The sequence below is a fragment of the Heterocephalus glaber genome, unplaced genomic scaffold (genome assembly GCF_053883595.1).
Source record: "Heterocephalus glaber isolate CG9 unplaced genomic scaffold, H.glaber_assembly_v1.0 deba00001662, whole genome shotgun sequence".
Lineage (NCBI taxonomy): Eukaryota > Metazoa > Chordata > Mammalia > Rodentia > Bathyergidae > Heterocephalus > Heterocephalus glaber.
Window position 1 is genome coordinate 554366 of NW_028258403.1, and position 23846 is coordinate 578211.

At 34.4% G+C, this 23846-nt stretch overlaps 1 protein-coding gene and 2 pseudogenes across 1 annotated transcript; all 3 read left to right on the forward strand.

Annotated features, from left to right (window-relative positions):
• The first annotated feature begins 273 nt into the window (after positions 1-273).
• LOC101699313 (olfactory receptor 4K5-like) lies at positions 274-1295 on the forward strand (annotated as a pseudogene).
• A 7758-nt stretch (positions 1296-9053) lies between these two features.
• LOC147822305 (U2 spliceosomal RNA) lies at positions 9054-9143 on the forward strand (annotated as a pseudogene).
• A 4826-nt stretch (positions 9144-13969) lies between these two features.
• LOC101699672 (olfactory receptor 4K1) lies at positions 13970-14905 on the forward strand. Its single transcript, XM_004865098.2, has one exon. The coding sequence runs from the start codon at positions 13970-13972 to the stop codon at positions 14903-14905; it is 936 nt and encodes a 311-aa protein (XP_004865155.2).
• The last annotated feature ends 8941 nt before the right edge of the window (positions 14906-23846 follow it).

Consider the following 23846-nt stretch of genomic DNA (forward strand, 5'->3'; position numbering starts at 1 on the left):
CTTTAGTCTTCTTCCAAAAAAGTTTATGAGTGAGGTTGTTTATGATTGTGTAGCAGATAAAGACTACCCAGAAACTCCAGGGGTTCTGCTGAGACTGATAACATTATTAAGCATTGTTTAAACATTCTGGTAAGCTCTTTCCTATTGTCCAGATATAGTAACGTGGTCTTTTAAAATTTCCTCTCCATTTTTAGTAGTATATGTTTGTGAAACAATGAATATCTTCATCATGGAGTATTTGTACTTACATATATCACATCGTGATCCCTTTCCATGCCCAAGTTTGCAGCCTGGATCCATGGGAAGTCCAATTTTTCAGTGGTGTCTGAGTTTGTGTTGCTGGGACTCTATCTCTCAGGAACTCCAATTTTTCTTTTTTCTTTTCTTCTCCATGTTGTATGTGGTCATTGTGTTAGGGAACCTTCTTATTATCATCGCAGTGACATATGATGCCAGCCTCCATTCTTCCATGTGTTTCTTCCTGGGAAAACTTTTCTTTGTTGATATCTGTCCGGTTTCTTTTTCTGTACCTAACATGATTGCAGATTTTCTGAGTGAACACAAGACCATATCATTCAGTGACTGCATAGCCCAAATTTTCTTCATTCACCTTTTTACAGGAGGAGAGATGGTGCTACTGGTCTCCATGGCCTATGACAGGTATGTGGCCATATGTAAACCCCTGCATTATCTGATCATCATGAACCAAAGGACATGCAATATCTTGGTAATAATCTCCTGGGCTGTGGGTTTGGTGCACACATTAAGCCAATTATCATTTACTGTGAACCTGCCTTTTTGTGGACCCAATGTAGTAGACAGCTTTTTTTGTGACCTTCCTCAAGTGACCAAACTAGCTTGTCTGGACTCTTCTGTCATTCAAATCCTAATTGTGGTTAATAGTGGCATTCTTTCCCTAAGCACTTCCTTGGTCTTGGTAAGCTCTTATATCACTGTTCTTGTTGCAGTCTGGTTCAAGTCTTCATCTGCAATGGCCAAAGCATTTTCTACGCTGGCTGCCCATATCACAGTAGTGATATTATTCTTCGGACCATGCATCTTCATCTATGTGTGGCCCTTTACTATCCATCCTGTGGATAAAGTTCTTGCTATCTTCTACACCATTTTCACTCCCACCCGAAATCCCATTGTTTACACCCTAAGAAATAGAGATATGAATGCTTCCATGTGGAAAATTGGAACCCATTGTCTGAACCCTTCAAATTCCTGATATGCCTCTAGTAGTGAGGAATTCCTTTTGTTATAGTGAAAGTCTTTCAAATTCCTCAAATTAATGATCTTCAAATATCTACAATGTATCCTGGTGTCATATCTCAAAAGTTGGAAAAGTAATAAAGTTCTTAATGGGTACTGACAAGTTTTTTTCCCCTAGGTATCACTTAAGCAAAAGTTCAATAGTGATAATTGAAAAAATATCCATGGTGTATATGAGTACTATTTATATAAATATAATTTTAAGAAATTACTTGAGAAGTATATATGCATTCACTGCTGTGGTTATGGAAATGTTAATATGATGGGAAAAAAGGAATGGGGATCCAATTTTTTGTGGGCATACATTTCAGCCTTTTTTTTTTTGGTTGTATGAGTTTCTTTACTGACTTTCCTGAAAAATCTATACACATGCATAGTATTTAAGAATATGAAATTTAATTTTCCAAAGTTCAGTGGATAGCCAATCTACTGTTTTAATATTAGTGCATGGGCTTAAGTGCAGATTGTCAGGTTATGAGATCCCTTACCCAACATCAATTACATATTTCTCATATAGTTTGTGCCACTAGCAGTGCTTTCAAATATGGAATATTCCATATTCAGAAGCTTCCATTTCAAACATTTGGAATTAATGGGGTTTTTTTTCTGATTACTTAGGATATTTTCAATTTCCTTTGAAATTTAAGTGTTAGGATTAAAAAGATGAGAATTTAGGTGAACAATTTCAACATCAACATTTTAATCAGTGATATTAATGAGTAGTTTTGCTGCTTTGAATTTGAGTCAAATGTGAACCACATAGCAAGGAAGAACCAATGTTAAATATCCATTTAGTTGGTGACCTGGAATCTACAGCAAGATCTCTATCCTGGATTTATGGATGATTAGAGAATTGATTAGTGCATTTTACGTTTCTGTTTCAAAATCTTTCAACTAATAAAAGTCAAATAGACTAATGTTTACATTAGCCTTCCTTTCTGCCAAGAATAAAACCACTAGCTTTGCTATTTATTATTGGCCTTCTCACCTTCTCAACTCCAGTTAATTGTTTTCTGAATTCATCCCTAACAAATAAAACGTTAAATAAAATATTGCAGAAATCTTGATGATTTCCTTTTCTGCCACATCATTTACTTTTTGCTCTCTCTGTACTATTTTGATTCTAAGATTTAATGTGATATGTTTTTTCTTATTCTCAAAATGTACTTTAGAGTAAGGGTAGCATAAAATTACTTTAAATTTAGTGTAAATTTATATACATCAGTTACTTCTCTAAGGAACTTAAACACATTCATTTCTTTCTAATTTTGGAATTTCTTCACTGATAAGAGAGGAAACTTGGCAGATTGAATCTCCAAGGAGGGCAGGAAGAAAAGATCTTGCCAGAGTCATGGGTCTTTGATCAGGTAGACTGCCTCATGTTCAGTTCATGGATTGAAGCTTTTCTTGAATGAAAGAATATATACTGTATGATTTATTCTAGTCAATTTAGAGTACCAAAGCATTAGAGAAGGGGATTTATTTCAATGCTAAGTGAATTACTTACTTTAATTTGAAATTAGCCTTCTTTGTAGGTGTTTCATAAAAAGGTTGTATTAAACTTATTAAACTATGAGAATCAGTGTACTACGAAGTCCAGCAATTATGTAATCTTGTGCACTGTGGTATTATTTATTAGTCAGGCATTCATAACATATTTTGGTTCAGCCATTTTTGAAAATTAGACAACTATCATAGCTGTCCTTCCCAAGAAGGAGCATGCACACTCATAGGATCTCATATATAGTATAGGTATGATTCAAAAATTTAGTTTCTTTGTATCAATCAAATATGAACAACTTTTTGTTTTTAAGTGTGTTACGTAAAATTAAAACTTGGTAGAAGACGAATATTGAAAAAAGTGATAGTAATTTCAGTTTTGTTCAGTTGTAAATTTTAAGGTGAAGGTAGATATTTTTAGTTTGAACAGGATAACATTTTACCGTGATGTTGGTAATAAAGTTACATATGGTATGATAGTGAATTGATCTTAAATCTTTGTAATACCAGAGACCTTGAGATATTATAAGCATTAAGCAATGCTCTAGATAGCACTGACAAGAAGGAAATATTTGCTTAAAAAAATCCAGATTTTCCCAGATTCCTTGAATTGTTTTCATATGTTCTCACTTGGGTTTCTTGTAAGCAAATGAATTACTTTTGCAAGGTATAATTTATTTACATAAAAATTATCTTCATGTATTTTCATAAAATGATTATTATCTATGTTTAAATAAAATTCTTCTAAAGATTATTTATCTAGAATCCTAGCAAGTTATTGTGTAATAGAAAAAAACCTCATTTTGAGGGCCTCCCCAGAGCTGAAGAGATGAGCTGCACAGGCAACAGCAACACCCCCCCCACCCCCACCCCCCACCATGGGTATGCTGAGCCAGTACCTGGATCCACCCCACAGAGGTTCAGTGGGTCATAAAGGATATTGTTCTGAGCTCAAGAAGATAGAGCAGAAGTGAACAACAGAAAGTGGGCCTCTCTGAGGCTCCTTGAAGAAAACTGAAGCTCACTGGAAAAGTGAGGAAAACCTCCGCATTGAAGGTACATCAGACCACCTTAGTTGGTAAGTTGGAGGGATATTCACCTCCCATCAGATGCTGCAATAACTTCAGGGTAAGGGTACCTGGAACCTGCAGTAGAACCTTGCAGTGTTCAACCCAGCAGGAAGTCAAGGAGCTCAATTTGGGCCTTGCAGCCAGAAATCAGCCTGAATCTCAGGGTGTGCTACTGGCTTGCTGAGACTCATTGACTTATATTGGTACACATGCCCACATTATCTATTGTGACAGCAGACACATTCCCTGAAGGAGTCCCTTTATTTTTATTTTTTATTTCCAAAGTTATTTTTTCTCTTATTTTAATTTTTTTCTCTTTTCAAATTTATTTTTTCTTTCTTCTTCCTCTCTCTCTCTCTCTCCCTCTCTCTCTCTCTCTCTCTCTCTCTCTCTCTCTCGCTCTCGCTCTCGCTCTCTCTCGCTCCCCTACCTTGTTCTTGATCTCTTTCCCTTCTTTTTTTTGTACCAGGGATCAAACTGATCCTTGTGCTTGTGAGGCAGGCAGCAGAACCACTGAGCTAAATCCCCAGCCCTCTCTCCCTTTTTGTTCATGTGACTGTCCTAATTCAGATTTCTTTTTTCTTTCTACTCTCTTTTTCCTTCTTTTCTATTGTCATTAGTTTTAAAGGAAAGTGAATACAGTTTCTAGCTTCCCCATTGCTATTAGGTTGTTCTATTCTTGTTTTTCCTTCATTTTGTTTTTTCCTCTTGTCTTCAACAGTTTCCTAGTGTTTGCACGATCTTCCTGTATCCTCTGGCCTCACTTCTAACCTTTCCCTATCCTTGTACCTAACTATCCCTCCCTCCTCAACTCCTTCTAAGCCCTCATCCATAGGGGTAAGGTTGTTATATTGAATAGTTCATTCACTATAAACATAGTTGGGCTGATCCTCAATTTTGATTTAAGTCACACAGTTAAAGGTGATAGATTAAACTACCACAAATTGTCATTTTCTAACCTGTGCTTGATGCTATTGTTTCTCCTGATTGTATCACTTGGGCTATGGTGTTATGATTGATCTAATCAGTTGTCCTTCCTGGTATACTAAAAACTAGATTGCCTAAGAGTCATTAGAGACTCAAAACCTAGAGACCAACTATATCTGGAAGATATCTCTGAGAAGCAATTATTCTGTAAGGGTTCTAAACAAAAGCAACAAGTATATTTACAATGAGCAATATTGAAGTATCAATCCAGGAATTAAAACAAAATCAGCACCATCAGCAAAATAGAAATGAGAAGCCACCTAAGCAAGGCGCAAACCCAGACTTCCAGCTCACCAAAGGCAAATTCTGGAGAAAACAAGGCGGAAAAATATGATAATCAACCACCTGGACACCCTGAACTGATAGCATGGGAAGTAACAAAGATGAATGAGGCTCTAGAAAAATTCAAAACAAATAATTTCCCAGATAACTACAGCGATGTTGAGCAGAATGAAAGAATGAGTAGAGACTGTAGAACAGAAACAGATAAAAAAAAGATGGACTCAGGGCCATGGTGGAAGCCATGAATGCCCAGCATAAGAAAGAAATGGAAACCATGAATGCCCAACATAGGAAAGAAATTAAATCCATGAAACAAAATCAAACAGATATCCAGGAGATTAAAAACTTCATTGAATGTTTATGCAGCATAATGAGCCAATGTGAAGATAGAATATCAGATATAGAAGATAGAATTATGGTTAATGACCCTGAAAGAAAGAGATCTTTTAGAAATAGTAAGAGATCATGAGAAATTGATTCAGCAGTTCCTAGATCATACAAAGAAGTATAACATAAGACTGATCAGAGTCAACGAAGAAACAGGAGAAAGTACAAATGACATAAAAATTTATTTACAGAATTAATGACAGAAAACTTCCCAAACAGACCAAAAGAATTTGACATACAGATAAATGAGGCATATAAGACTCAAGCTAGCCATGATCAAAAGAAATCTACACATAGACATGTAATAGTCAAGGTCCCAGAAACCCAAAAGAAGAACAAAACACTACAAGCAGTTAGAGAAAAGAAACAAATCACATACAAAGGAAAGCCCATCAGAATCACAGCAGATTTTCAAAATAAACCTTCAAGTCAAGGAGAGTCTGGAGTGAGGTATTTCAAGCCCTAAAACAAAACAACCTCCAACCTAGATTGATGTATCTTGCAAAACTATTTTTCAAAATTGATGGGGAAATAAGATACTTCCAAGACATAAAACACCACAGAACCTTCATGAATACCAAAGCAGCACTCCAAACTATTCTAAACAATACCCTAGAAAAAGACAATGAAGGTAACACCTCCATGAGGCCCAATAAAACAAAGCCACCAGGCAAGGCAAGGAATTAAAGGAAGAGGGGCGGAAATAAAAGAACCAACAACAGGAAAATAACATGACAAAGATAAGTGAGTACATATCAATTATAACCATCAATGTAAATGGCCCAATTCACTAGTCAAAACAAATAGAGTGCCAGAATGGATTAAGAACCAAAATCCAACAATAGGCTATATACATAAATACACTTAAGTCAAAAAGGAATTCACAGACTGAAATTCAAAGGATGGAAAAGAGTTCTCTATGAGACAGGAACCCCCCAAAAAGCAGGGATAGCTATCTCATTTGGAAACAAAGTAGATTTCAAACTAAATCTAATTAACAGAGTCAAAGAAGGTCACTACATCCTTGTAAAACAATAATCTAAGAGGAAGAGATGACAATCATAAATATATATGTACCAAATACTAATGCCCCCAACTATACAAAACAAATATTTATGGAAATGAAAAATCAAATAAGTGCTAATAAAATTGTAATGTGTCACTGTCAGAAATACAAAGATAATCTAGACAATAAACAAAAGCAAAATACTAGAAATGAACCGAATTTTTGAACAAATGGACTTAATAGATGTCTACAGAGTGTTCCACTCCAGATGAAAAGAATATACAATCTTTTTGGCTGCACACAGCCCATTCTCCAAAATAGATCACATGGTATTTCATAGAACACATTTAAGTAAATGCAAAGGAATTGAATTTATCCCCTGTATATTATCAGATCATAGTGCAGTTAAATTAGAGATCAATAACATAAGAAACTGCAAAACCCTTACAAACACATGGAAATTGAATAACACTCTGGTGAACAACCAGTGGGTCACAGAGAAAATTAAAGAAGAAATTAGACAGTCTCTACAAGTAAATATTAATGCCAGTACAACATACAGGAATCTATGGGACACAATGAAAGCAGTTCTAAGAGGGAGAGTCATAGCAGTGAATGTCCATATTAGGAAAACAGAGTGCTTAAATAAACAGACTAATGCTGAACCTCAAGTTTCTAGAAAAAGAAGAGCATGACAAACCCAAAGCTCATACAATGGAGGAAATTAAAAAGATCAAAGCAGAAATCAATGCAATGGAGACTATGAGAACAATACAAAAAGATCAACAAATTGAACAGTTGGTTTTTTTAAGGAATAAAAATCAATAAATCTTTAGCCAGCCTTATCAAAAATGAAAGAAAAGGCTCAAATCCTTGCAATTAGGAATGAAAAAGGTGAAGTCACAAAAGATCCAGCAGAAAGCCAGAGGATCATCAATACCTACTTGGAGAAACTATACTAATAAAATGGAAAACACAGAATAAATGGATAGATTCCTAGATACATATGAATTACCAAAGTTGAATGAAGAAGATATAAAATTCTGAATATCCCAATTACAATCAGTGAAACTGAAAATGTAATTAAAACTTTACTAACAAAGAAGAGCCGAGATACTGACTTCATTGGTGAATTCTATAAGATATTTAGAGAAGAAGTACTGCCACTACTCTTTAAACTCTACAATGGAATTGAAAGGGAAGCAATACTTCCAAATTCATTCCTGGAAGCAAGCGATACTTTGATTCCAAAAGCAGAGAAAGACCCAAGGAAAAAAAGAGAACTACAGACCAATCTCCCTAATGAACATAGATGCAAAAATCAATAAGGTACTGGGAAACAGAACACAGAGGGTCATCAAGAAGATCATACACCCTGACCAAGTTGGATTTATTCCAGGAATGCAAGGCTGGTTCAACATACATATATCAATAAATGTAATAAACTATATTAATAGAGCCAAGGAGAAAAACCATATGATCATCTCAATAGATGCAAAAAAAGCATTCGACAAATCCAATATCCATTCATGATAAAAAAAAAAAAACCCTAGAGAAAATTGGAATAGATGGCTTTTATGTCAACCTGATAAAGGCTATCTCTGAAAAATCAACAGCCAATATCATACAAAAATTCTAAAATGAAAGCTTTCGTGCTAAAATCAGGAACAAGACAAGGATGTCCACTATCACCACTCCTGTTCAATATAGTTCTGGAAACATTAGCCACAGCAATTAGACAAGAGAAAGAAATAAAAGGAATAAAGATAGGAAAAGAAAATGTTAAACTGTTATTATTTGCCAATGACATGATACTATACTTAGAAGAGCCAAAAAACTACACCAAAGGAAATACTTAATTCAGAGATTCAGTAGTGTAGCTGGATACAAGGTGAACACTCAAAAGTTAGTGGCTTTCTAGTACACAAAAAACAGACTCACTGAGAGAGAAATTAGGGAAACAATTCCTTTCACAATACCATCCTAAAAAGTGAAATATCTAGGAATCAATCTAACGAAAGAAGTAAAAAGTGTCTACATTTAAAACTACATCACTCAGAAAAAAGAGATCAAACAGGATAAAGAAAATGGAAAGACTTCCTTGTTGGTGGGTAGAAAGAACCAATCTAGTAAAAATGGCCATACTTCCAAACTGCTATATAGATTCAATGCAACCAAAATTGAAAGCCTAACAGTATGTTTCACAGAACTAGAGAAAACAATTCAAAAATTCATTTGGTACCAGAAGGGACCTAGAATAGCAAAAGCAATTCTAGGCAAAAGAGACATGACAGGGGGTATCACAATCCCCTACTTGAAACTATACTATAAAGTCACTGTGATAGAACAGTATGGTACTGGCAAAAAACCAGACCCAATGATCAGTGGAATAGATTAGAAGATGCAGAAACAACTCCAGACATCCTGAGCCAGTTCATCTTTGACAAAAGAGCCAACTATCTTCAGTGGAGGAATAATGGTTTTTGAAAAACTGGATTTCAACCTGCCAAAGATTAAAATTCGACCCATATCTTTGACCATACATTGTTGCATCTCAGCCTTTTGGCTAAGATCAAGTGTAGTATCTTTGACCATACATTAAATTAAAATTGAAGTGGATTAAAGATGTAACTATTAAAATAAACACTAAATTTGATGGAAGATAAGTTAGCTAGAATTCTTGAAGACATTGGGATAGTAAAAGACTTTAGGAACAAAACCTCAGTAGCATTGGAAGTAGCAAAAACAATCAACAACTGGGATATCATATTATTAAAAAGCTTCTGCACTGCAAGAGAAACCACCAACAGAGCTTAGAGATAACCTACAATGCGGGAAAATTTTTATCATGTGTTTCTCAGACAAAGGGCTACTATCTACAATATAGTAAGATCTTAAAAAATCAGAACCCCCAAATATAAAGACCCAATCCAAAAATGGGCATCTGAAATGTACAGAAATTTCTGAAACAAAGAAGTAGAAATAGCAAATAAACACATGAAAAAATGTTCAACATCACTGGTCATTTGAGAGATGGAGATGAAAACAACACTGAGATTCCACCTCACCCCAGAAAGAATGGCTGCTATCAAGAAATCAATAACAAATACTGGTGGGGTCATAGGGAGAAAGAAACCCTTTTTTCATTGGTGGGAGTGTAGACTGGTGTAACCACTACAAAAATCAGTACAGAGATACCTCAAAATACTAAGATTAGAGGTCCCATTTGACAAACCTATTCCTCTGATGGGTATAGCCTAAAAGAATTAAAAGTATCATACCAAAGCAAAATGTGCATACCCGTGTTCATATTGGCACAGTTTGTAATAGCTAACATGTGAAAACAGCCCAATTACCCATCATCTGGAGACTGGACAAAGATGTGTTATATTTTATTTTCTTCTTTAAGGTTGACTACTTGGAATTTACATCAGAAATGTTGAGGTATAGAAAGTACATTATATAAAAATAATTCAAATAACTATTGATATCTTTTGGGAGAAAAACAGATGATTTGTCATGAAGAAAAAAGTGAATGCATCCTGAAATACAGGAAGACTCATCAAGGTGAAGTGAAGACATATTTGTTCTTCACATGACACAAGGTAGAACCAGACAATAAATTAAAGTGCCTTGTGAAGTAAGGAGCATCTTGTTATCAGAAGAAATCACTCTGATGCTAGATGATTATTTGAAGGATTGTGTGATTTCCTTATGGACAGAAAGTTAGAAGTTGAGATTATTTTTCTCACTGACTATTAAGATCAAGTAATCTTTTACTTTCATTTACACCCATTAGTTGGCAGGAAAAGTGCCTTTTCTATTCCTAGAAAAAAATATTTTGTAAAACATAATTACTCCCATTGCAAGGTGACCTCAGATGGCTAAAGGGTAATTAATTTTTTCCACAATGTGATCAATTTCCTGGAATAAGTGGAGAAGTCTTTATATTGCTTTGTCTTATGATATTGTAATTGCATAGTTAGGGCAGTAGGCACAGGTCCCTAAATACCTCAGGGCAGGACCTGAGCTGCTGCTGGCTTCTGCAAAGCTTACTGCAGCCACCAAACTAAAAAGCATTAAGTCAAGATTGCATTACAAATATTTTCATTATAAGCCACATAACAGAAAGTGAGAAGCTTGCAAACAAACTGGGAATGCCAAATTTGGAGGAAATAAGAAAGAAAGAAAGAAGTTATTAAAAGTGTAAGTATGATCAATGCATGGTGAACATATTGTTTGAGTGGGGAAAGAATCTATGAACTGTTTTAGAGGCAAACTCAGCAAGCAGAAGATAATAAAGAGAAAATTATTATTGTCTGAATTAAAGTGGAAACATAATGTGGAAGCAGCAAATTCCTGTTCTCTACTTCTCTTTGTGACTCTTCCCCCACATTCTTTTTGGGTAACATTAATAGGAATTGGAGCATCATCTGATAAACAGAGGAAGTATGTTATAAACATTATCTCTCCCTTCTTATTCTCTTTTATACTTCCCATACAAAAACTATTTAGCCATTAAATATTTATTTATTAACTATTGTATTTGCCTTTAATACAAAGAGGAAAAGCTATGCAAAATAGAGTAGTGGTCTATAGGGTGTCTTTTGTTGCTTTTTACTTCTGGGTTTATAAAGGATCAAGTGTTATAAATTGAGATCAAGAAAAATCATTCATGCTTATGGTATCAAAGCTCTATTGACACATTGTATAGATGAATTTTGATGTAAGATCAAATGTATCTAACTTGGTTAGAATGAGCAAATTCTTTTGAGATAGTTTCTGATTGAAAATATCTGTTTCTGAGGTTAAGTGGCAACAAAAGAGTGAATGATTAACTAATTGAGAAGCTTCATAATCCAAGGAATTGTGAGTACTTTGTGAACATTGTGTGTTTCTAAACATGACTTTCTCTGCCCTTATAATTTTAAAGATGAAATGGCTTTAGAAATATCTGATGCTATCTTCTAAGCTTCATCACACTGGTAGTGACAAATGGTATTCATCATTACAAGTAGGTATCCATCTTAATTATTAAAAATGAGGTATAATACTGAACCTGATATGTTTCATTTGAGTAAGAAATCATAAGTTAGCAGAGGGTTTTCTACTTTTTCCTGCATTTTGAAAAATAAAGACTGACAAACATTATTCCCTGTTAGGTATCAGAAAGATGGAATATTTAGAAAAGTTTTATATTTTCAGAATATATTTTTAAAGGTAGGATAATTTCAAAAATGCATGGCACTACTAATATTATCATATAAATATACTTTACACTTTCACCTCCTTTCTCTCCTGTCTGCTTATTACTTCTTTCTTTTCCTTCTCTCCTCACTACCTCTAGCTTTGTCTCTATCTCTTTCTTCATTCTCTACATAAATGGCTGCTATAGCCCATCATGAAATGGAGCAAGTGAGATCACCTTTTTACAGTTTTAGAAAAGAAGTTGAAAACAGTTAAGGAACTTTTTCTTCCATTACACTGTTCAGGAGCTGAGACTGAACCTAGGTCTGTTCTAATCTACCACTCCAAACAGTTAGCTTTTGTCATTTGTTCAAAACCTCTTCCTGGTTTGTGGCAGGAATCATCACTCAACATGTGACTTATTTGTTGTATCAAGTCAGGAAATGTACTAGTCTAAGTTTTTCTGTGCCTCAGGTCCCTCAAATTTAAAATGTATGTGTTAATGGCAGCTGCTTTTGCAGTATTACTGAGGGAATTAAGTAAGTTAATGCACTGTAAAATGTTTAGGAGAGTGCCTAGAACATAGAGAACATTATACTTACAAAACATTATTTTTAATGTTATAATATCAAGTTATTTTAAGATATTAGTTATGATAGAAATACATGAAAATATTTTGTGATTTATTTAAGTGTTGTATCCTATCACATGATAAAACTCTGAAGTATTTTTTCCTGTAATAATTTTTGTTAAGAAGTGAAACATAGCAATAGTAATGCAAAAAACTGGACATGCTCTGTAACAAGAACAATGCCTTGCTTACTAGCACTCTACCACTGTGCTGCATCCCTAGCCCTTTAAATTATTTTCTGACTTTGAGATATGATCTTGGTAAGTTGTTTAGGCCAGCCTTGAAGTTGAGATTCTCCCTCCTCACCTTATGAAGCAGCTGGGATTATGGGCTTGTGCCACCATGCCTGCTCTTTCAATTCTTTTTAAAAAGTTGCTACCACAAAGTAATGCAAAGATGGAAGTCCCCCAAAAATAGCATTCTGTTTTTAAGTATCCAGAGTAAAATTACATAATGAATACTTGTGAACAGTTTAAATAACAGTTGGTTTACAGTTAGTGATTTAATTTTCACTTCTAAGACTATAATTTAGTTAAATCTAAATAACTTGGTTCCAACAAATGAATGTATAAAATACAGAACATCAATCAGTACATAACAAATAAGTACACAGAGCTAAAACTAAAATCTTTCCTAAGGCATTTCCAGAAGACTAGTTTTCCTCTGAGACCAAATGACCATAAGGGACCCAAATGTCAAAGAAATTTAAGAGACAACTGACAGATTGCTTAGCTTTTCTCTTTTGAAAAATTTTCTCTTTGGAGAACTGAGTCAAACATGTATAGAGGGAAAAGACAAAGAAAAAGACTAATTGGTGTCATTTGTACATTTATAATTGATAGGCCTTTATTTGGCAAAGGTGAATTTTTATTAATCATTTTTAAAAAGGAAGTGTCCTTGACCTTCAAAAGCCTTCAATTAAACTGCAAAAGTGTCACTCTCAACTCTTTTCCGTAATATAGCAAATTGTCCCTACCAAACTTCTTATAATACTATCAAATGCTTTATGATTCTAATTTGAAGAACATTAATGTAATCCTTTTGGCTTTGCATATAAGCCTTTTGGATTCACAATTTGCTCTGAGCAGACTTTACTAGTTTAACTTTTCTTGTTTGGTATCCTGGCCTCTCCCTAACCAGACTATGCAATTTATACGTTCCTGAATGTGTGTCCTGGTTTACCTTTGTATCTTTGTTACTCATATTCAGGTTTCAGTAATAACCTTGTCTTTAATTTTTTTGGCTGCAAATTTCAAACACTAAATATTTTTTAAAACTTTAGATGTTGTTATTTAACCCAAAATTTGGTATTACTTTGGGATCTTCCATTCTACAAGTATTTATGGTATTAATGTATCACTCATTTATATTTGCCTATTTTTAAGTTTAAATTGTGTTTTTAATAGGTATATATTCCCAATTATGATAGGTTTCATGTCTGATTATTTTTCTCACAGTCCTCCAATATTTTTAGCAATCATGGAGATTAAATAAGACCACATTGATTTTTATATATATTTCATCAAATTAAATTTAATTAAGAGATGATCATATTTATTTTGCTAATGAAACAGGTATATTTTTATGTCAGTTGTGGTGATATTTCCCTTATTTCTTTTATTTAGGCAACTGTGGATTGGATTCATGTCTCACACTAATGAATCAATGGTGTCTGAGTTTGTGCTTTTGGGACTCTCTAATTCTCAGGAACTTCAGCTTTTCTTTTTTGCCATCTTCTCTATAGTTTATGTGACATCAATATTGGGAAATGTCATGATTATTGTCATAATTTTCTGTGACTCCCATTTGAACTCTCCTATGTACTTCCTGCTCAGTAACCTTTCTTTCATTGATATTTGCCAGTCTAACTTTGCTACTCCCAAGATGCTTGTGGATTTTTTTGTAGAACACAAGACTATCTCCTTTGGGGGCTGCATGACCCAAATATTCCTTCTTCATAGTTTTGTTGGGAGTGAGATGATGCTTCTTGTAGCTATGGCATATGACAGATTTATAGCTATATGTAAGCCCCTGCACTATAGCACAATCATGAACCGGAGGCTTTGTATAATTTTTGTGTCTATTTCCTGGGCAGTGGGTATTCTTCACTCTGTGAGCCACTTGGCTTTTACAGTGAATCTGCCATTTTGTGGTCCCAACGAGGTAGATAGCTTCTTCTGTGACCTTCCCCTAGTGATAAAGTTAGCTTGTATGGATACATATGGGATGGAAATTATAACTCTAACTAACAGTGGCCTGATATCATTGAGCTGTTTCCTGGCTTTACTTATTTCCTATACTGTCATTTTGGTCACAGTTCAACACCAGTCCTCCAGGGGGTCATCTAAGGCACTTTCTACATTAACTGCCCATATCACGGTGGTCATTCTTTTCTTTGGGCCTTGTATTTATTTCTATATATGGCCTTTTAGCAGGTTTTCTGTGGATAAGTTCCTTTCTGTCTTCTACACTGTTTGTACACCCTTGTTGAATCCCATTATCTACTCTTTGAGGAATGAAGATGTTAAATCAGCCATGTGGAAGTTGCAAAACCATCATATAAACTCCTGGAAAGAGTAAGGATTATCACAAGAAAACAGAATTATGAATTGTGATGAAGAGCATCCTGTGAATCAAGTTATCATGGCAGCTGTCTTTGCTACTGATAAAGGGTTATTGAGTTACAGAACTGATTTTCACTCTGAAAGCAAGGGAGTTGCATAAATAGAACAGTTCCTCGTTCTACTGTGAAATACAATTTAATTATTATTTGTTATTCTAAAGTGCAATTTTCCTTCAAAATATTTTTTAACCCTTTTAAATATTTTATAAACACCTTTGAGAATGTAATGAACATACAATGTGATTCATGTCTTTAAAATTTCAACCTCTTCAATTTAACATCTTATTTTATACTTTGTGATAAAATATCCAAACTGAATTTCTCATATTGTCATTCACCTTATTTATAACATTATTTCATATTTTGATATAGTAAAAAATTATATTTTACAACATGGATTTCACATCATTAGTAAGCATTTGTTAGCTGTTCTTTTCCTTGTGTGTCAAATAATGTATTATTATAATTTAGTTACGTAGTTGCCTATTTACCATTTTATTCCTATAAGGTATTTCTCCTTTATTTTTTACATTATTTGGTGCACATTTCTACTTATTATCAAATTTTTTCTAGCTATTTGTTGTCATCAGTGATATATGCATCTATTTTGCATGTTTATTTACTTTAAATGTAAGTTAAATTCATCTTAAATAATTCTACCTCAAAGAATTTGTAAATATCTTTTAAGTTGTTTGCCAATATGACAGATGCTAAATATTTAAATTCAAGGTAGGACATCCAGGGCGTTCAACGATTTGGGAGTTTGCAGGTATGGGGATCCTAAGCAGTAGCTATGGTTTCCAGAAGGCTCCTAGGAGAGAGAAGCTCAGCCAGACCCAGGACCTGGAAGGAAGCTCCCTCACTGCCATCCCAGGCTCCTAGGGAAGAAAAGGTAAGCTGGTCTCAGCACCCAGAAGGAACCTCCCCTGCCACCAAACCAAGCTCCTAGGGTAGAGAAGGTGAGCCACTCGGGTGCCAGAAGCAGCACCCCCCCCCCGGCCCCGCCACCGTGGAAATGAGAAGACACATAAACAAGCCACAAAAACAGACTTCCAGATCACCTACAGCAACCCCAAAGGGAAATGAGATGGAACAATCTGATACTCAAACACCTGGACTGTCTGAACTGGCAACAAAAGAGGATCTGGGAAAAATGAAATCAGAAATAATTACCCAGATAACAGCAAAGATTTTGCTCATGGTGCAAGACATGATTAATAAATCTAGAGAGGACACAGATAAAAAAATAGAGTATCTGAGGAACACGATGGAATCTCAACATAGGAAACAAATGGAATCCATAAAACAGATACAAACAGATTTCCAAGAGATTGAAAACTCCATCAAAAGTCGGCGCAGCAGAATGAACCAATGTGAGGATAGAATTTCACATATAGAAGATAAGATTGCAATTAGTGAGGAGGAAAAGAAAAATTGCTTTAAAATTGTATGGGAACATGAGAAATCAATCCAGCAGCTGCTAGATAATGCAAAGAAGAATAACATAAGACTGATTGGAGTCAATGAAGAAAGAAGAGAGAGTGCAGATGACATAAAAAAAAACTGTTCACAGAAGTGATGGCAGAAAACTTTCCAAGCAGAGGGAAAGAACTTGACATATAGATAAGTGATGCACATAGGACTCCCGCTAGCCTTAATCAAAAAAAAAAAAAAAAAACTACACATAGGCATATAACAGTTAGGATTCCAGAAATCCAACAGAAGAACAAAATTCTGCAAGCAGTGAGAGAAAAGAAACAAATCACATACAAAGGAAAGCCCATTAGAATCACAGCAGACTTCTCAATGCAAGCCCTCAAGGCAAGAAGAGTTTGGAGTGATGTATTTCAAGCCCTAAAGGAAAACAGCCTCCAACCCAGATTGATGGACCCTGCAAAACTATCTTTCAAAATTGATGGAGAAATAAGATACTTTCATGATAAAGAGCACCTCAGGAACTTCATGAATAACAAACCACCACTCCAAAAAGTTTGGACAATACCCTAGGAAAAGACAATGAGGATCACAACCCCAGGAAACCCAGCAGAATGAATCCATTGGGTGTGACAAATTAATTGCAAAGGGGGAGAATCCAACAAAAAGAAAAAGCCATGACAAGGCTCTTAAAACTTTGACCTTCATCTCCCTAATGAATGTATAATTCAATCTTATTATTGTACTGATTAGTATTTTTCTGACTCTAGAGTTGCACACCATTCCTTGCGCTGTACTGGCTATTTATCATCTTCTTATGTGTACATTTTAATTGGGTTGTCTATTAATGAGCTGTAAGAGTTCTTTATATATTCTGGTCATAGGTTATATGCATTGGAAATATGGTCTGTTTAAGGACTACTTTTCATTTTAATGATGTCATTTAAAGTTCGAAACATTGATGGAATCTCATTTATCAATGTTTTTCTTTTATACATCATGTCTTTTGTATCCTAGGTAGTTCTTGCCTACCCTGAATTCATAAACATTTTCCCTTATAATTTCTTCTTAAAGTTTTATACTTTTAGGCTTTCTTATTTAGGTTCACAGATCCCTTCAAGTTATTTTCATGTATGGAAATAAAGGGTTGAGGTTAATTTTTTATATATGGATACCAGGTGTTCTAGTGCCATTTAGTGAAAACACTATCTCTTCCCGAGCTCTTGAATTGAGTTTATATTCTATAAAATGCTAATGTTAAATAATCTTTCAAAACTCAGTGGACCATATATGTGTGGTTCTATTTCTAGATTCTCTGTTTTATTCCAATGATCTATATGTCTTTCCTTACACCAGCACTGCCTTGATTACTGTAGCTTTAGAAGAAGTCTTAAAATTAGGTACTAAACATCTTCCAACACTGTTTTTGTTTTTGCTTTTGTTTTTAACCTTTCTAGGTCCTTTGTACTCCTACATAACTTTTAAATTTCAATATCCAGTTCTTCATTTATAGCAAGTATACACAGACCTGAAGTTTTATATATACCTTGTGTTTTCTAATCCTGCTAAATTCAAGTACAAGTTCTAGGGGCTCCTAGAGATTTCTTAGTATTTTCTCAGTACATGATCATTTCATCTACATATAAAGATTTTGCTTCTGCCATGCCAATCCTATCCTAGTTTTGTCATTTTATTGTCAGACTATTTTGGTGGGGACTAGATTTCAAAGTTTAATGGACAGATAAAGAGTAAGCATATCTGCCCTTGTTCCCCACCTTAAGGAGAAAGCATTGTATCTTCTCCATTCATATAAGGTGTTCTCACTAGAAATATGGAGTATATGTCTTTAATCTGTTGAGAAGTTTCTGTTCTACTTCTAGTCTTCTGATAGCTTTTATCATGAACAGCTGTAGAATTTAGTCCAATACTTTTTCTCCAACTAGTGACAGGATCATATGGCTTTTTCCTTTCCTCTGTTAAAATGATGACTTTTGGGGGTGGCTCTTCCAATGCTGAACCAACACTGGCATCCCTATAACAAAACCACTTTCTACATCCTGCCAGATCTGACTTCTAATAGTTTATTTTGTTTCTATCTATGTTCATACTTTTTTCTTCTCTTCTCTTTATCCAGTTTTAGGATTAGCACAATGTTGAGTTCCTAAAATGAGGGGAGAACTGTCCCTTCTTTTTCTCTTTAATTGTTTGATATAATCTATCAGTTAAAATGTTTATGAGCCTGCTGTTGTCATATAGGTGGGTTTTCATGCTAGGAATATACTTTCTTTAATAGGTGCTATTCAAATTTTATATTTCCTCCAGAGTTAGTTTCATTAATTTGTCTTCCAAGGTACTTCTTAGAAGTTGTCAAATTTATTTCAAAACAGATTTTTATAATATGCTTTCTATATCCTTTTAAATTCTGTAAAATCTGTGGTAATGTCTCCTAGATCTTAATATTGTAATTTTAAAAATGTATAACTGATATTGTATAACATTAAGAAAAGGTCTAAAAAAGCAGGGGAATTGGGAGGGGTAGGGGAAGGGAAAAAAGGGAAAGGAAAAAACATGAGAAGAAGAAAAACATGGAAACAAGGTCTTTGCAAATAGGGAAGGGTGGAGGGGGTGAAGGGAGGGCAGGGGAAGGGGAAAAATAATAAGAACCAAGATACTCATGTAATGGTACAAGATCCCAATGATGAATGTAACTGTATTTTATACCTAAAATGTACCAATAAAGTTAATGTGGAAAAAAAATAAAATAAAATCAACCACTTTAAAATAAAATAAATAAATAAATTCAAGGTAAATGCTAATTCCATATATATCTAAAATTCACAAATAGACAAAATAACATTAATTATCTACAAGTGAGGACCAAGTCTATTCTTTCATTTATCTTCAGAAAAAGAAGAGGGAATGTAAAATTCATTTGTGTTCATAACAAAAGATGAAAAGTACTATCAGGTATTTTTTCACATCCTAGCCAGACCTTTTCTGATGTATTTCTTCCTGAGATTTGCATTATAGAAAGGTCTTGTAGTAGAGACTAAATGACTTCTAAAAATGAAAAACAGAAATATATATAACAGAAAATAAGAAGCCTGTAATTGTTATCACTCCATATTCAGTAGTTTAATTACATTCTAGGATATAAGTTAGTGGCTATGAGCATATAAATTATCTGCATCTCAAGTCTTAGAACAGGTCAACTTTTAGACATAGGCATAGAGTCCTGTTGATACATATTATTTAGGCTTCATTGTTGACTTTGTAATCTTGTTGAACTTCACTTGTAGAATGTCAAAGCATGGTAATGATTACAATATTGAGCACATATTTGATGTACAATAAATATGAAAGCAGTCATAATATTGTTTATAGGTATTTTCCCCCCTTTGTCCTACTGGAGCAAGGCATTGTGTTTACACTTGAAAAATGAGGACATTTTATTGTTCTGATCTTCAGTATTCTCATATGTAAGCTGAAGTTACTCATAACTATTTCCCACTTTATGAAGTATAAAAATTAGATTGTCTCAGTGTTATTACTTCTGTAAAAGAAATTCCAGGACTTCAAGTTGGTCATAAATCCTGTGCTGAAAGGTCTTTGCTACTTCAGTCTGTCAAGTAAATTAAACTTATGATTTGTGTATACATTCCTCTTAACGATTTCCCTTTTTAAATTAAAATGTACAAATCTAACTTTATAATTTTACAGGGGTCATTTATTAGAATCAACTTGAACATTAATATTTATGTGCTATATTAATTTCCTAGAGCTGCTCTAACAAATATCCATCAAAAGATGGCTTAAAAGAATGTAAATTTATTATCTTAAAGAATACCAGTAAATACACCTTTAAAAATAGAAATTAATAGTCTTGTTACAAACGCAAGATTCAACAATGTGTTGTCAGTTAGAAGTCCATTTTAAATATGAAATTTACATAGATCATAAGTAAAATTTGAAAAATATCTTCTATGTATGAATATTTTAATTTACTGTATTATAAATAGCTCAGTACAAAATAAATTATCACAGATGCCCATTCCTTATTGGATGTTAAAACCATGGATAACATTGAAAAAATGAATAAATTTTGATGAGGAAATTGAAAAATAACAATATATTGTTTATTTAAAAATAATTATACGCACATGAAGATATAAATTTTAAATAACAAGATGCTATTTATTTTCCATTTAGGATAATAAGGCTTATAACAGACCTATGTTCCTGCTTAGAACAAATAAAAAAGCCAGGAACAATACAATAAATACCCATTGAAGGGCATTTGATGATTACTGAAGCAATGAGGATGGCAAGGGGAGTGCTTCCCAGGAGGCAAGGGACTTGTGGTAAGCAGACATTTTGCATCTCCTTTTTCCATAAGTACTTTTCTTGCTTGTTTAAAGTGCTGGATCTGGGCTTTCCATGGCAGCAGAGAAAATAGTAGGGTCTGATGGTTTCTTGGAACTGGAAAATAAAACTTGAAAACTCACTAAACTTCAGAGACAGAATTTGTTTTCAGTACTTGTCAGAGTGAGAGGTCAAAGGAATAAATGAGCTCTCATTCAAAAGCTCTGGAAAGACAAGATGCAGAAACTCAAGGGTACACACAGGCTTATCAAAATACAACTCAGTTCTCATGCAGAAAGCCATTACTTACATTGTACCTTTTAGACCACTCTTCCCATCTAGCAGAGGATAAAGTGAATCCTTTCAGAGAAAGTTAATGTTATTTCAAGGTTGATGAGAAGTATCTACAAAATACCTTCATTAAATGTCACAATGGAAATATGTTCCCTAGATTACAACAAAGATATACTCACAACTCTTTGTGTTGAATATACTGAAAATTCTAGAGAGTTCACAAGGGAAAAACAGAAATAAAATATAGAAGATTAGAAAAAATAATGTTTGGAAACAGTGTCATTTGTAGGAAAATGAATGCACCCTGTGACCACAATGATACTCTTTTTAGATTTCTGGCCCCCAGATATATGAGAATAAGTTTCTAATATTTTTTAGCATAAACCTTGTAGCAATATGTTACTATAGGATTGCATATATGTGATAATTCATTAATTCATCAAACTATACACCTAATGGCTTATTATTTTTTAAAATGTTACACCTGAGTAAATATTTAGTAAAACTTAACGCATATCTCAATGTTTATATATATTTTTTCACCTGCTCTTCTCTGTGGACTTCTTAAATCCTTCTACTAGTCTAATGATACGCCTTTGCACAATAGTCCAAAGCAAGCTATGTGTATGTGTGACCTGTGCACCCACAGAGGCCAAACTAAATTTTCTTTCTGATTCTGTTATCTAGTCAAATACTGAGCATTGACAACTAGCAAATTGGATTTCTAGGGGTAGAATATTTGTTGTATGGAGTTAGAAACCCTTTATTGTATTTATATGAAAAGAAAGAAGCAAAGAATTAGCAACAGCAAAATTCTATTTTTTTCAAGCCCACTGGCAGACTTCCATCTCTGGACATGTGAGCTAATGTATACAGGCACAACCACCTTAGACAAGGGAACAGAGGTATGGAGTGAGGTAAATTACTATATGAGGGTAAATGTGGTCATAGCAAGCTTTTGAGTCACTAAATTTTTCCCTGGTAACTTACACCCTCTCTTCAATATTAGGTGAATAATTTTACTCTTCTCATGATCTTGCATTTGGTAAAACCTCAAGTTATGGTAACAACTCTGATAGCAAGATCATATCACTTCACAGAGGAAGCTCTCTATTTGGCTATTACAGTCCATAGGATGATTATCTGAGATTTTTAGTATGGCATTTAAATATTTATTTATGACAAGCCTCCCCAGAAACCAGTGCTCAGGTGCACCGGTCCCAAGAAAAGGCCCCCCCAGATACCACGGGGCCCAACCAGAAGCCACCTGGACAACAGCTTTGCAGGGGAGCAGCCCCCAGCCAGAGGCCTGCCTGGACACCATTGGTAAGGGTGCAGAGGTCCCCTCAGATAACCATCTGTAAATGTGTGCAGGTCCCAGCAAGAGACCTCTTCAGATAGCAGCACAGTGAGTGGATCTAGAAGACCATCATTCTGAGACCAGGAATTGGCATAGAGAGCAGTAGATAGGACACACATGTGTAAATACCGAATAGTTTCTCTGGGGTGAGAAACTGAAAGTTTAAATGAGGAACAAAATGTATGATAGTTAACGTGAAATAGGAAGAAAAGATCCAAAGCAGAAGGGGAAGGGGAAGTGGGATGGACGGGGAAAGGAAAGAAGGGAAAGGGGTAAATATGAGAAAAGGAAAAAAATGAAAACAAAGTCTTTGTAAATAGGGAGGGGTGAAGGAGTTGAAAGGAAGGCAGGGCAATGGGGAGAAAAGTAAGAACCAAGATATATCATGTAAAGGTACAAATTCCCAATGATGAATGTCATCATACTGTACACCTAAATTTATTGGTACCTAAAATGTACCAATAAATTTAATGAATAAAAAATTAAAAGAAATATTTATTTATGCGCATTTGTGACTCCCTAGGAAAAATGGATTTTGGAAGCTTCTCTTATTCTATCGACTGTGGCTCCCCTGGGACTTCTTTTAAAATTGGTGTGTAGAATTTAATCACATTGAGGCAAAGAGCAAATATAGCTGCTGTCAGTCAGAGAACTAAAGAGATTCTGGCTTGAAGTCATTGATAGGGTCAAGGTCACTTGTATTCTTGAGCATGAGGATGTGGCATTTGTATATGAGACTCTAAAATCTGAAAAAATGTCAAACTATGTCTGATTATTATTCTTGCTATTTCATGTGATGGATTGACGCACTTAGGCAAAGGTGAGCCAGTTGATACATAGTTCAGAAAGAATAGAGATGATGGTAGACAATAGATATCCTCAGATACATGTTCATAGTGATCAAGTCTTTTGGCAGCATATAGTTGTTAAATAAATGTTAGCGGAATATCCCAACCTCCATTGACTAGCATCCTGTGATGTTAACTTTACTGTTAAGATGTATCTACTTTACCACAGTGCTTAGGTGATAAATAGCACCTCCTTTAGAGCACTGTCAGGATAAATGAGACAATGCATAAGTGTTTATCACAGTGCTTTGCATGAAGTTGAATAAGTAAATGTCAGTTATTATTTCAGTTCAGAGAAGCTCCTTCCAACATTTTATAAATATAGACTAGAACGTATTAAATTGCTTTTTTGCATTGAGAACTTTTGTAGTTTCTGTTCTTTTGCACTTTCTTGCACCAGAATTACACATGCTTTATGTAATTATCAGTAACATGTCACTGCAAGACAGCTAAGTAAATTGCTTCATACCTAAAAGCCTCTATCTTTTTAATTTGTTATTTAACAATAAAAAGCCTATTTCGTGCTATAAATATGTTTACCTTATTACCAAACTTGCTTCCCTGTCTGCCAAGTCTTATATTGATATTTTGTATTATGGC